The sequence below is a fragment of the Poecilia mexicana genome, unplaced genomic scaffold (genome assembly GCF_051168715.1).
Source record: "Poecilia mexicana isolate PSO_F unplaced genomic scaffold, ASM5116871v1 scaffold_11, whole genome shotgun sequence".
Taxonomy (NCBI): domain Eukaryota; kingdom Metazoa; phylum Chordata; class Actinopteri; order Cyprinodontiformes; family Poeciliidae; genus Poecilia; species Poecilia mexicana.
In genome coordinates this window covers 22,475,612-22,490,987 of record NW_028263380.1, presented here as the reverse complement: position 1 = coordinate 22,490,987, position 15,376 = coordinate 22,475,612, and the positions used below count along the sequence as shown (strand labels likewise).

The window sequence follows — 15,376 nt, the reverse complement described above, 5'->3', positions numbered from 1 at the left end:
AAAAGCAAATGAAACTGTTAATTATGTCATGTTATGTTTATTTTTTTCTAACTGTAAAGAAGGTACTGAAAACATTTAAACATTTGTAACAAAGAGGAATGTCAACAAGACGCTGCAAATCAACAGTTTTGCTTTTTACTTCTAAAACACTTTATGAAAGTTACCGTAGTTTAATATCAGAAACATATTTACATTTGAGTTACTGAAAAGAACTGACCCATAATTGACAGTGGAATACAAATGTACACTGAAAAAAAAAAAAAAAGACAAAGAAAATGGTATGCTGAGCTGAGCTGGTAACTTTTTCATACAAGAGAATTTCTTCACATCAGGATTTTGTATAAGTCCCTCCATCCTCAGTGTTCAGCTTCTGCCAGCATTATTGCTCATATTTACATTCTTGATGTCAGTAGCTTACTGGTTATATAGATGTAAAGCAGGAAGCAAATGAAAAACACATTTTTACAGCAGTTACACAAAATTTTAACAGTAAAACAAAGATGAGTGATATAGCTTACATTATACTTCATATTCATCAGGAGAATAATGAGATTATGTTGTTATCTGTGTATGTTGGAGATTTGTTGTTTGTTCTTGCTGTGTTATAGCACCAATTCAAAACTCTTAAGATATCCTATATTTAATTACAGTAATTAATTAAATTTTATATCAGCTTTTGAATTTGTTGCTATACTGTACCTTTACTTACTGGAAAAAATATTTTTGAAAATTAATCAGAAAAAAAACAATAGAAAATGATTTTACTTTTAAACCAGAATAAAGTTTCCTGAAGAATCAACAAATGTCATATTGTGAGCCGCTGAGCAGAAACAAAATTATCCATTTAAGTTTTTGCGAGTGTTCACTGTAGAATATGTGACCAGGTCTTCAGCTAATCTAGGTCTGGTCTTGACTGATGGGCGCGGCTTGTCTGGATGCCTCAGACTGGAGTAATGTAAAGAATCTTCCTGCAGAGACAGACAGACAAGAGACAGAAATGTCACATTCCTTAGAACTATGATGCAGTAAGATTGAAAAATAAACATGGCTATTTACTTTATGAGAAATAATAAAGCTGAATTTAGAATGAATGGATGTTAACTAACCACATTTAGATAAATCAACACATTTTAAGGAAATCATCCCACTTCTAACACAAAATGTACACAACTAGTTTCTGCTATTTTGTGTTGTGGGTAAATAACTCAACTTTTAGCTGTGTGAACTTGGTTTACATCTACTGACCTCTGTGATTCTCAAAGAATGCTGTCTCCCTGGATTGCAGCAGCAAGGACTCAGTTTACCTGAACATAAATCAGAAAAGGAGTGAGGTGTAGAATGAAAAGAGATTGATCTGAAGCTCTGATTTATTTTGGTTCAGTTATAGCTGGGATGTCAAACTCCAGTCCTGAAAGGCTGCTGTCCTGCAGTTTTTAGATGTGCCACAGATACAAAACACTGGAATGAAATGGCTTAATTACCTCCTTCTTGTGTGTATAAATTCTCCTGTGTCTTGCTAATGACCAAATTATTATATTCAGGTGTGGTGCAGCAGAGGCACATCTAAAAGTTGAAGGGCAGCGGCCCTCCAGGACTGGAGTCTGACACCTGTGAGTTAAAGTATTTAAACTTACATATTTTAAAAGGTTTTAAAAGATGTCAGTATTTACAGGTTACATGTATTTCAATTTGCAGAGTCAGACGTGAAAAGGAGCGAAAGTAACTTCACAATAAAAGTGAAGAAACTCAAAGTCACCAAGTGTCTGATGTAAACAGTAAATCAGTGTTTCTCAACCCTGGTCCTCAGCGCCCCGCTGCTCTGCATGTTTTAGATGTGCCTCTATTCCAGAGCAGCTGATTCAAATGATTGCATGACCATCAAGTACTGCAGAAGCCTGCTAATCACCCAGAGATGCAATTCAGGTGTGTGGCAGAAAGGAAATACCTAAAACATGCAGGACAGAGGGTCGGTGAGGACCGGGTTGAGAAACACTGCAGTAAATGCAGAACGTTAACTGGCTCAAATGTAACCTGACACCAGATAGGCAGCGCACCAGATAATCAAAACCACTATCATAAAGCAGATTCCAACAATATAGATGGTGTTAGACTGAGGTAAACAGTGTAATCCAAATCCTTGAGAAACTCTGCATTTATTCCTGAGCATGCTCTGGTTTACAGGAAATTATAAGTGAAAGTGAAAGGGCAACTGTTAAAGGCTTAAAGTGAAACTAAGGATCAGTTTTCAGCTGAAGCAGCCGAGAGAGAAAAGCTAGAATTCCTTCCTTGCGTCTTCTTGATAAATGAGTAACTCTATTTAAAGTAGAAAGAAAAGGCAATTGATCCACCCAACTCTGAAGGACAAGGACGCCGTCTTCCTTCCTGAGATCTTTTACAACATCGGAGCAAAATGCCAGACATAAAGCTTTGCCTGGAGGCCCTGTCAGCTCTCTCCGGCTGTAACGTCGAGGAAACAACTGGAACCTCGCAGCTCACATCGCAGGATTTTGTCAACATTGTAGCCCTTAGAGAGTTTTACAAGCAGGAGGGATTTAAAGAACTGGAGTACCCGAGCTTGGGAACGTTATCCTTGCAGGACTTGGAAAATCAGGACATGTACAGCGCCCCACCAGCATTAACCTATGAACCTGTGACGAGCCTTAAACCAACTGTTAAAATCAACACCCAAGACTTCTTCCATCCGCAGTATGACTACGATTTCACCAACATAAAGGTAAGGAGAAACCATGAATCTGTGTTTTTTTTTTTTTTTTTTTTTTTTTTTTTTTTGTTTTGTTTGCTTTGGAAATGCGTCATATGACAAAAGCCTTAGGGAACAGAGCAGGTCTAAACATGATCTATGCTTGACCTGAAACTGCAGCATAACGGTGTCATAAAAAACTGGAAGAACAAATACTAACAGTCACGTTTCACAATATTACTGGGCTAACTGTTTCTGGAGTAGTCTGGCTTTTAACTCGGGGGAGGAAATGAGGAAGTGTGTACAGATAAAATGTGATTGAGTAATGTTGTAAGCAAGTTCATCTTACTGGGTCACATATGTCCTGGAATAAACAAAGGTTGTAGTGAATGTGTCTAGAAAAAATAAACCTATCATTTAAAACATTAATTCAAAGATTTTTAAACAATATTCAATGACTTCCTGTTTCTCTGGGCCATAAATATGATGTAAGAGAGCCCACCTCTCAAGGACTCTTCAAAGTAGTAAAAATGTGACATGTCAATCAAATGCTGCAGAGATGTGTTGAAGTCACAAAATGCTAAAAGCAGCTAGTTACTTCTGCATCTCTTCTCAGTTGTTTGCAGACATGTTCACACTTTTATGTTAAAACCACTAACATTTGTGCACATTGATGGGATTTCATGTGAGAGATCAACACTAAATTGTATGAAAATGCAGAAAGCTATGTTTTAGGACATTTTCACATCCTTACTAAGGGCATAGAGGCAGCTGTAGAAAAATCAGAAAGTACTTTCCTGAGCTTTCACGTCTACAAAATTGAAGACAAATTTTGAACTAATGTTTCTTAATCTACAGGATGGTGATAAGGTATTTGTGCGTGGAAATGAGAAGTACATTCGCCCCTGTGGATGGCAACGGTCCGCTCTGCGCGTCCTACAGAAGTATGAAGGTGGGGACGGGTGGCTGGGGACAGGGAAGGACGCCTGGCCAGTCTCCTACCATGGCCACAACATGGACGGCTCCCTTGGCATCATCATCACCCATGATGGCCCACCAGACAACGAGCCAAGCTTTCTGGATGCTGGAGCCGCCTCTTTGCAAAACCCCGACACCAGAGGCAGGGGCGTGTACTCAACCCCTGACATCAAGATGGCGGAGAAGCACTGCAAGACATTCAAGTATAGCGGGGATGGGAAGATGTACAAAGTGGTTCTTCAGAACCGTATCAACCCTCAAAAAAGGAAGAACTGCCAGAGAGAGGGCGTCTGGCTGGTGTACATCCCGGAAGGCAGCACCAAAGTGCAGGAGAAAGTCATTATAGAGGATTCCCTTCGTCCGTATGGACTCCTGATAAAGCAGGTGTGACTTCTTGGATGCTTAGAAGATTCAGGGATATCACAAGCTGTAAAAGTTGTGCAAACTTCTTTCACCTTTGGGAAATAGAAATGCTTTGCAAAAAGTGTGAAATCTGTTTCAATCAGGGGCCATGTGGAAATGATTCTGATAGTTTCTTCAGTTACTGTTTGCTGTAGTCGCTTTAGCTAAGTGACTTCCAATTTCCGATCAGGAACACCACTGGCACATAAAGACTTTTAGTTATTTTTTTTTTCTATTTAGATTGTAGCCTAGTTTTATTTTTAACTATTGCACATTATTGAACTGACTTGACAAAAAAGAAATGAATCCTCTATAATGACTCAATCATTAAATGAGCATTATAAACCTGTCGATTTGCAAAGATTGTTTCATTAATTTTTCATACCTGTAAACTTCATAATGTGGTGTGGTTTTTTTTGTTTACTGCCTAGTGTAATTGGAAATCCTTTTATCTGAACTGATTTTTTTACTGTAATCATCTGTCTGTCTCCTGTGAGTTAAAAGTCTGTAAAAAATATGTCATAAATATTAAAATGGAGAGCACCAATCCTTTAACTATGATGTATTTAATGCGAGTATTTCACTGCATTTTTGGCACTGACATCAAGTTTGACATTTAGGAACTGTGCCTCCTTTTCACAAAGCAAAGACGTGCTTGCAGAACAGCATTTACCTCCCACTGATTTATTGTTTGTTTTTACACTTGCGTCACTTAAAACCGGTAAAACCTGCTTTAAAACACAGTGCATCTCAAAGCTCAGTTTAAGTACTATGAAATGTGTATTGCACAGTGTTGAATAAATCTTTCTGTTAATACAAATAATGTCCATATATTTATTAACATTTTATGTCGGGTCCTATATTTATTGTGTTTCAAGAAAGTGCCAGAACTTTTGCTTTAGAATACTCTCTGCAGTGGCAAACTTTTCTTTAAATGTACAGTTCTTCATAATGACAGAGCTGGATGGTGAAGCGTATGTTTCCACCATTGGATTTCACAGAATGGATAGATGCTGATATCTCTGTGTGTTAAGGTCAGTAAAGTCACCAAAAGTACACAATCGGATTCCATTAGTAAATACAATGCAAGACCACCAGCCATAAAAGATCAAAAAATTATTAAAAAAAAAAAATTTAAGCATTAGTTTTGTTTTAAATTAGGCAAAATGAATTTACATACTGGACATCTGCAGTTCCAGTAGGTGAGCAGCAGAGGGCAGTAGGAGAATAAGGTATGCTGTTTACCTGCAGGATGAATGAAGCAGGTACAAACCAATATGCTAAACAGCTTAAAATTCTTTTACAAGAAAAGGTTTTTTCAAAATCTAATCTGAGCTAAAAAAAAAAATGTTTGAAAATCTCTTTGAACAATGAGCTCAAAAATAAATTTATCATACATTATTCTGATGAGGCTGAGCAGCAGTTTTAAAATAAAGGCAGTGCTACAGAAGTAGAAGTGTCGGCAGGTGGAGGATGTGAATGGATACGCACCTGAGCACAGGTAGAGTCCAATCATCAGAAAGGAACAGAGGCCGAGTAAACCCGGAAGGACACAGATCCCCAGACTCCAACAAGGTTGGCGAGATTTTATTCCTCCGCTGTCCCCATCAGCTCCTGGACATAACAAGACAAACCCACAAAGATGACATTATTTTAATGTTAAATTTTTCTGTGGAGGTATTCACAGCTGTAATGCAAAGCTATGAAACTCACATTCCTTTGAGGTGGAGTTTCTACTTGTTTCAGTCTTCATTTTCATTTTCTAGTAAACCTGTACAGAGATAATCCTCTGCGAACCAGTGCTAATTTGCACAAAACTGTGGACTGTTGCAATGCACCTGCATGTAATTTGCAGCATTTGAGACTAAAAACCATACTGGAGTTGCGAGAGGTGACTGGTTTTACATGTTCTTAATGAATCTTAATCTCAGATATATTTCACAGGTGAAAGATTTGAGAACCCCCCCTTCTGTTAGTTTTTGCCTTAGTACTATCACTTTTCAATACATTTTCTGGGTTAAATGTCTTTTCTTCTGAACAATATCAGTTATAGAGAATGCTATTATGTAAACAAAACCAAAACACCCTTACATACTGAAAATAATTATTTTATATTTATATCTAGAATTACTTTCTGCTTTTACTGGTACTTCTTTTTTAAATATAAACACAAAACAAGACACTTTGAAGATAGTAGAAGTATTTCCGATATGGGCCAAGTGAATTTCTGCCCAGGGTGCCACAACCTGGAGGGGCGCTCATTGATGCTGTCAGTAAATATACACTGTAATAAAATACTCCCATAGCTGAATTAAAGGTAGTATATAAAGAGACTTGAACTATTTTTATGATTTATGTTTTTTACATAAATGCCATAGACTGAGAACAACATAAACAGTAATAAATTAATTGCTATTACTGTTACGTCTGTTATGATGTAAAGCAAAAGAAGTTCTTCTCTAACTGTTTTTGTCCACAGGAAACATTTGAACTGAAATGATCAAAGGTCTTGTTGTGATGAGGTTAGTTTGGTCAATTTGGTTGATAATCTTCAGCTGATAAACTCACCTGGCTGTGGTTTAGTTGCATGCCAAGACCTCTTCATCATTCATTTATGACTCAACTTACTACCTAACGCAGAGTTACTAGTGATAGATATCAATTACAGAGTAAACCAAAAAGTTAAATACATCTAATCGTATTAACAAATGCCACTAAATAATAATAAAAAACACTTCTAGTTTTTATAGAATTCAACATTTGTAGAACATGTACAATAAAAACATTTCCATGTAATATCTCTAATGAGATTATGTCTTAAGACATGAAAAACAAAATATTCACTTTAAGCTCTTTAAACAACAAAAATTAAGAGCCCGCTGCGCTGAACTCTGTTGAAAACCTCCTGGTTATTCCACCAAATATTGATTTCTCAACTCCTCCTGAGTTAAAACATTAGTATTGTTGTTTCTAAATGAATATAACCTTGTTTTCTTTGCATTATTTGAGCTCTAAAAGCACTGCATCTTTTTTTATTTTGACCATTTCACATTTTCTGCAAATAAAAACAAAATTTTTGCTTGGAACTTCAGAGACATGTTGTTAGTAGTTCATAGAACAAAAGAACAATGTTAACTTTATTAAAACATATACTTTTAAAAATAAAATCTGAGATACTGACCATTTTAAGTGGTTTCTTAATTTTTTACAGAGCTGCAAATATGTTAAGATGCATATAGAAAAGATACATTCTTACCATTAAGTTTCAAGGGGATTCCTCTGCTTACACACACATTAGCTTCACAAAACCCAGAACAAAAATACAGCCCAGCATCTTGCTCCTCCACGGCCTGGATCTCCACTCTGACCAGCCCGCTACTCAGGTTTCCTGTCCATGTGATGCGACTGGAGTAAACGTCAGTGATGTCGTTTTTGTTTTTGAGGTTACTCGCTGAGACTATAAGCAGTGGCAACAGCTGGTCTGATCGCAGCAGGTACCAGGTGATATAGGAGCTGGACGTAATGTTGCAGGTCAGAGAGACATTCTGTCCCCTGTCAACCACCAGTGGGTCACGGGGAACATGGGAGGGAGATGACTGGTGAGATCCTGCAGCACCTGAGGAAAACAGACAGGTCAGAATCAAGCTGACTAAAAATGTTACGATTTGTCATGTTTGTTCAGCACATCATCCCTGATTGAAAAATTCTCTTTGAATGGGCGAAGTGGTGTCAAGTAGTGGCTGTGATACTAAAATTTAAGATGCACCTCGTCAATCTTCTGACGAGGTAAACATATTACCATGTACTACCAGTGGTTTAAAGAGTTGATTATGATTAAATTTGATGGTAAACTAAATGGCTTTCTCATGTGATCGAGATATTTAGGAGTGTTTGATCATCCTTAGTTTATACTCTAAAGCAATCTGTTTTACGTTTTATAAAACTATTCTGAAAAGAAATTCTACAAAAGTTTATAAGATTTAATCAAAATTTAGAATAGAAATAAAGCAACTTTTTATTAGCTGCACAAAAAATAACTCATTCTGTTTTGATTCCCCTTATGATATTACAACATATCAGATTAAGCTCATGATCTATACTTTCATGCACAAATTTGGAGTTTTCCTTTATTTTTTGCAGGATTCAAAACTTGCACTTTTGTCAATGGAACTGGAGCATATTCTTTGTCTTTTATTCTTTGCAATAAAAAAACTGGGATAATGTCAAAATCGAAAGGCACTGGTCAGGAAAAATCAGATCTGTGCATCTTTATTAAAATACATTTATCATAGAGTCTGCAAGTCTGCATTACATGGCTGATGCAAAAAACTTCACATGGCCCTACAATCCAAAACTACAAATGCTCTGTTTTAACTTCCATTGAAAAAGGATTGTGAAAGAGAGATTTCATATAAAGAACAATAATAATAATAATAATAATAATAATAATAATAATAATAATAATAATAATAATAATAATTGTTTTAGATTGATAAAACTGCTGTATTCAGTTGAAAGAAGATCAAACGAGACGTTTGGTGAAATAAGTTCAACTTCAGTTTTCAGTTCTACATTTCAGGTTCTAAAGGCTTGTTTTGTGCAATTCTTCAGGTAAAACAAACCATTACCACAAAATCCCCTGGTTGAAACAAAACAAAAGAAAAAAAGCACAGAAAAGAAGCAAATCCTATAAAACATTATGAGCCTGCAGAGATTTTCACAAACCTAAAAACCACAAGATCTATAAAACCACAGACATTAGAAAACCAAAATTCTGAGTAATGACCTCTATCTGCATTTAAATCAAGAAAATAATAAGAAATTATTAACTTACAAAGAAACATGAAAATCCAAAAGAGACCTGCCATTATCCTAAAGGAGACAAATACTCTCAGAATGAACTGGTTCAAGGGCGAATGCTGACTGAACTGAGCTCAGTTTGGTTGCAGTTTTTTGTTTCTGTGGGAGGAAGTAAACGGGGACTTTGTTTGGCCACAGAATTAGCAGGGAGACAGACCACCAACACGTTTCTGCTGCTGCAGAAAACGGAAGAGAGACTGTTTTTCCATGTGAACACATAAAGAGAACTCTCCTGTTAAACAGTTAACTTTCATTTCTCCAGACCTTAAACTGCTTGGCTTACGTAACTTGCCATTTCAACATAAAAGCCTTTCGGTAACACCCTCTCTCTCTCTCGCTCTCTCTCTCTCTCTCCACCTTTTCCCCCCTCGCCCCCCTCTGTTTCTCTTGCTTATTTTACATACATGCAGGTTTTTATAGACTTTGGTTCATTTATATATTTCACTGCTTTTTAATGAGTAGAAATCTAGTTCAGTCAAAAATTGAATTCTGTTTAGTTTTTTAGGATTTTTGACTAAAAATACGGAATTGACAATAAACAAATTAATATTAATGAAATAAAAAAAATAAAAATAATAGCTGAGACACACATTTCTTTAAGCAACAATAATATTTTTAGAAGTTTATAAAATGCATATCATTTTTAAATAAATATAGACTATAAATGTGCATAAGAGAAGTTTTATATAACCCACCAGGGCGACTCAAAATTGTGCTATAAAAATTATTAATAATAATAATAATAATAATAATAATAATAATAATAATAATAATAATAATAATAATAAGTATTCAGGTAAGAACTTTTGCGTTACCTCGTAAAAGTATTGCGTTCCCTTGCAAACCTTTTGCATTACCTCGCAATAGGTTTTGCGTTTTCTCGCAATAATTTTCTGATGAGTTCATGAGGTATAATTTAACGCTGTAAGCCTTTCTTACGGTGGTCATCGCACTTTCTGCTATTATATAAGGTTTTCGTAAGGTTTTTCCATGTCTGTTAATATCTCGTTGTGAAATATCTGAAGTTTTCTTTAGGATAGAAATGCACCACAAACCGATATAAACAGAAACTTTCCGTGAGAAGGAAAGGAATAGAAAATACATCCATATATCGATTTTCCATCATTTTTTCCACCAAAGAGATAAGATTCTACTCGTTTTCACTCTTTAAATGGGTTTATACTTTAAATTTTAAATTGACATTTGTGATTGTACACAAAATAGACCTGCAAATATTGCAGTAAACATATTGCGAGGGAAAGCCAAAGAAAAAATGTTCCCCATTGCCTCTAGGGGGCTCCGTATTTCTTTCTCTCTCTGTTTTTTCGACCTGTAAATCGAAACTTAAGCAGGTCAGCGCTACTACAAAACTGGATATCAGCTGAGAGACGCTCACACTCTGCCAGCATCAGAGTAGTGCAGAGATGAAGAATCAACTAAATTTCCAAAAAGTAAACACAATGAAAATCATCCAAAGCCGACTCTGGTAAGACATCTATTTTATTTATTTCTAATTTGATATTTTAACATAATGGTATTTTATATAAAAAAAATATATATGTTTGCCTATCTTAACAACTTATTGATTGATTGATTGATTGATTGATTTTATCTTAAAGACTTATTAAATATACATTTCCTTCCATGAAATAAGCATAAATTTATCTGCAGGGTGCAGGGAACAGGATAGACATAGCCACGACATTCTGCAGCATGTTAAAGTTCCACCGGTGACCAAGAGAGGGCGCTTTAAGTTTCGTTTCCTTGGAAGCAAAAACTGTTGGATGTGAAACCTAAAAACATACATAGATATCATATCACATGCTTATTTCATGGGTGTGTACTTACTATTGGTTTCATTTCTTCGGTTTGGCTCCCAGTAATTACAGTGGTGAACGGAGATTTCAATTATAATAATAACAAAAAATATATAAGATATGGTCACTTCACAATAAATGTTTAATCTGTATTGTAATAAATTCATGAAACAATACAAAATATTATTTAAAATTAACTTTTCATATCTCCTGTTTAAAAAAGGACTACTAATTATTTTTATTATAGTATTTGTTCTAGTCATAGGAGAACAATTTACCACAGATTATATTGTAATACAGTCTGCGTAGTGCTTTTTCTCTCAGTTTTATCTCTTTGTAATTTTGAATATACAAAACAATACAATGCGTGATGAACTTAAAACTGATATCTTCTTGTGTTCTTTTTTTACTTGTTTGTGTGGGTTTTAGGTCTTTTGTGTTTCTACAAAGTTTCCTTACTGGAAATTTAGTTGGTGAGTACCTGCCATGGACATACGGTTGAATTAAAAGATTTTTGTTGTTTTTTTCTTAAACAGATTTCAACGTTACTAATTATCTGAAGCTAGTCAGAGTTTGATGACAGCAGCAACAGATTCCAAGAAATGTTAGTTAAGAACTGACAACAATAAAAACATCAGTGATCAGAGACTTCATAAATATTATTAGCTAATGAAACCTTATTTTTCAGCTCTCTCTGCGCTTGCTTATATAAACAGGGCAGGATTTAAAAAGCCAATTTTGGGTTTTACACACAGTAAGATAAGTTAAAAGAAATTGATGTTTTGAACACATAACATAGAGCAAACTACAATCAAACTTTCTGTCCACATCGTTAGTATGAGTTACATCTTTAATATTTGTAATATATTCCAGTTGTTTTCAATATTTTGAACAATTATTTTTTACTTTATTTATTTTACTTAAACTTTGGTGCCAGTCTTCAGTTGGTGCAATTACTTCAGTGAGCAAGAAGCAGGGCACATCCTGGAGAGGTTGCCAGTCTATCACAGCACAACACAGATGCACACAGTACCTTCTGACAATTTTCAAGAGATTAACTAATTTATCGTCATGTCTTTGGCATGTGGGAGGAAGCTGGAGTACCCAGAGAGATCCCATGCATGCAGAGGGAGAACATACTGACTCCTGGCTGGGATTCGAAATCCGGACCTTCTTGCTGCTCAGTCCTTCCAACTGTTTCCCAACTTTATGTTGTGGTTTATTTTTCACTGTGACATATTTGGAATAAATTGATTCAATTTTGATACAATATTCTACACTTTGTCAAATAAAAAAATAATAATCAAATTCTCACTATCATTCAACCATAAGAGGCAAACAATTATCTTTGGGAAACAATGTATTTCTATTGAACTTATGCATTTATTCTTGAAAATTACATGATTGAGTAGTCTGGATCTTTGAATGTGGAAACCAAACATAAAATTGCAACACATTTAGGTTATCTGCTTTCCTTATCAGTTAATAAAATGTAAATAAGGACACACCTTCTGAAAATTTCTCCTGGTCTTCAGATTCTTCAGCTCTGCCCTCCGCTGCCAACCCAGTACCCGTCATGACCCTGGTGGGGAGCCAGGTGGTCCTTCCCTGCAGCTGGAAGGACTCCCAGAAAGAAATGTCAGCATCCGGCTGCCACATCCAGTGGATGACTCCGCCGTACACCGTGTTCGAACAACTTGGAGAAGACAGGTGGCAGGCGGCGGAGTACGAGGGCCGGGTGGAGGTGCCTCTGGAGAAACTCAACTCCGGGGATTGTTCCCTGATCATCAAGGACGTTCAGATCGGAGACACGGGGAGATACGAGAGTTTCCTAGTGGTGGATGGCGTGAGGTCCCAAAAGAGCAGAGTTTTCATTCAGAGTGTTAAACTATCTGTGACAGGTTAGTATGGGACTGGGAGGGATGCTTTGTTTTTATTTAATGCAACCTCACATTTAGTTTTTCTCCATATTATAATATTATATTCAGGCTTCTTTTAGACATTAAAGTACAAACATGGACATTTTTATGTATTCTATTTCTAACATCACTTCTTCCTTTACAAGAACAAGTGATGTTCTCTTCTATGCTTTCTAGAGAAATGTTTACTAAGACATAAACATTTCTCTGGTATCCATCCATTTAAAATAAAACATTTCTACAAAGCTGATTAAAATGGATTTATTATCGTGCTGTTCTCGCCTTTCTTGTATGATCTCTTGTGATCTAGTTGCTGTGAATGCTAATGGATTTCCTTTGTGTTTTGTGGTTGCCACTTTCAGACCACAAATCCCAGAAGAATCTTTACCCAGGGGACGACCTGGTTTTGAAGCTGTACACCCCCCACTCATTTGCAGTGGTCTTCCAGAGCAGGTTAGTTAAAAGTCATTTAAAGAAAACTCTCTGATCGGCTCAGCTCAGTGATCAGAAGGATAAATAAAGTAAGAACTTCCACTAGTTTTGGTTTATAAAGGGATCAGCTTAGAGTATTATATACTTTAATACACTCATTTTGAATTTTCTAACAAATAAAGATGAGCACCATTTGTTTTGATGGGAAATATTCTTGTAATTTATTCATTGGAGTCAGTAAGTCAGATCTCAAAGTTAATTGAAGATGATAATAGGAAAATCTGCTTGGTGGCTCTCCAGTTTGTAATTTCTTTAACTGTCTTGCTCCGTGGCAAACGGTGTGATAATTTAATATTCACACATGACATGGGTCCTTCAAATCACAGATTTACTAAGTCACTCAAATTTCTCTATCCAACTCCAGGACAGTTACTGTGGATTTATTTGTGTCTAAACAATTTTTTTTTGCTTAGTAAGCAAACCTGTTGCTACTAAAACATGCTAAGTTATTGTAAATAATTACACAGTGTAACAGCATTAGGATTTTGGAGATAAAACCAAAGCAGAGTGGCGCTTATTGTTTGGTTTTGTTCGTACACAATAGAGCACTTTCAGCCTCCAGGAAACAATTTCCTCAATAAAGCTCATCTTCTTTTCATTTTTTCTCATGTTGTACAGGAACAGTTCAGAGTGGGTGAACTTGTGGAAGAGAGGGGATGAGAACAACAAACGCATAGAAAAACATCATCAGCTTGAACAATTAACGATAAAGAATCTTCAATACTCTGATGAAGGAATATACAAAGTTTTGGATGAGGACGACCTCTCTGTCAGCACCATCCAGCTGTACATAACGGGTGAGAGCACAGCTTCCTGTGAACAATGTGAAGTTTAGATTTTGGTATGAAACTTAAAATTGATCATACTTATTATTTACCTATTATGTCTTGCATACCTTTTGTATTAAAGAGTAGCTTAATATCAACCATCATCTGCATCACAATCATTTTCAGTATTTCTGCTTTCAGAAAACTCCCCGTCGTCGAGAATCCAAGAAAAGCAGCAAAAAATTCTGACAGGTGAGAATATGTGACTTCAGAAAGCAAAACAGTCAGTGACCTTTGCACTTTCAGAACAACCAACTGAGAGTATTGGTTTTGTATCCAAGCAACAATAATTTTCATCAAGCAGAAGTAAAAATATCTATTTTCAAAAAATCATGATAGCAAACCAAAGGGGTAAAGTCTATTTTACAGTTTTTATGTCTCATTTTATGTCTCATCATTGGTATATTTAAATACAAATTTGCTACTCATACAAACACATCACACACATATAAGTGATTCTTAAAGGAAGCACTTTGACCTAAAGTAACATTATATATCTGTTCTGTCTTTTCAGATGCTGCTGCTACAAGCAGCTGTTCAGCTCTTCTCTTGTCTGTTCTGCTCTCGTGTTGGCAAATTATTAATCTTCACTGAGATATTTTTCTGCAGTGTGACTGAACAATATCTACAGAAATTAGCACTTTCAGACCAGCAGACAGAGAGCATTTGTAAGTAGAAGTAACAACAAGCCCTGTAATCTTACGCAAGCTGAAACACCTTCATTAATAGTCTGGTCCATTTCTGATGCTCAACATTTTATAAATGTCATCGTGTGTTTTTTAAATTGATTATTTGCTTATGTGCTGGAGATTGCTTTCATTGTCATTCAAAAGAACCATCTTTTAGTTGATGTTAATGAAAAATATTGCTGCGATATGACAGTCCCTTTTACTATTTAATTCATCAAAACTCACTTATATTTGGCTATTTTGCAGTTTCTCAAAAAAAAACAACAACTACAACAAATAAAATGTCAAAGCTGCCAATTAACTTAAAAAAGATGCAGACTGATACATCAGTTAATTTCAAGAAGTAAAAACAAAGACCTAAGACCTGTATTAGGGGAGTTTTCATCTGTCTAGCAGCAGAAATGTTCTTTTTTATATATTCCAACAGTTTCGCACGTTTGCAAAGTATTCATTGAGCCATTAAAAATGTTTGGTTCCAGTTACAACGTTTTGTGAACCACTGCTTGCAAAATGATATAGTTCTGTTTGAGATATTGTTTTTATATCTATGGAAGGTATGTCTACATATTTAAACTACCCAACATGTAGCTTTAAAAGGGTGTTTTGGTCTTCTCCCTCCTTTCTATTACAAAATAATTCACTAAAACTATGACTTCAAAATTGAACATTTTCAGTTTTTTTTTTTTTGAGT

General features: G+C 35.7%; 3 protein-coding genes across 3 annotated transcripts; 2 read left to right on the top strand and 1 right to left on the bottom strand.

Moving 5' to 3' along the window:
• Positions 1-21: 21 nt before the first annotated feature.
• On the bottom strand, positions 22-9,229 carry LOC106929981 (uncharacterized). The gene is made up of 5 exons (XM_015007258.2): positions 8,916-9,229; positions 7,338-7,697; positions 5,573-5,695; positions 1,246-1,304; positions 22-968 (listed from the first exon to the last, which is right to left on the bottom strand). Exons 1-5 carry the CDS (start codon positions 8,947-8,949, stop codon positions 837-839), a joined length of 708 nt encoding a protein of 235 aa, XP_014862744.2. The 5' UTR covers positions 8,950-9,229; the 3' UTR covers positions 22-836.
• Positions 2,036-4,904, top strand: LOC106929980 (uncharacterized). The gene is made up of 2 exons (XM_015007257.2): positions 2,036-2,734; positions 3,560-4,904. The coding sequence occupies exons 1-2, from the start codon at positions 2,411-2,413 to the stop codon at positions 4,067-4,069; spliced, it is 834 nt and encodes a 277-aa protein (XP_014862743.2). The 5' UTR covers positions 2,036-2,410; the 3' UTR covers positions 4,070-4,904.
• Positions 9,230-10,279: 1,050 nt separating the features above from the next.
• On the top strand, positions 10,280-14,952 carry LOC106929976 (uncharacterized). Its single transcript, XM_015007252.2, has 7 exons — positions 10,280-10,427; positions 11,188-11,231; positions 12,294-12,659; positions 13,040-13,130; positions 13,788-13,966; positions 14,138-14,188; positions 14,511-14,952. The coding sequence occupies exons 1-7, from the start codon at positions 10,366-10,368 to the stop codon at positions 14,588-14,590; spliced, it is 873 nt and encodes a 290-aa protein (XP_014862738.2). The 5' UTR covers positions 10,280-10,365; the 3' UTR covers positions 14,591-14,952.
• Positions 14,953-15,376: the final 424 nt, after the last annotated feature.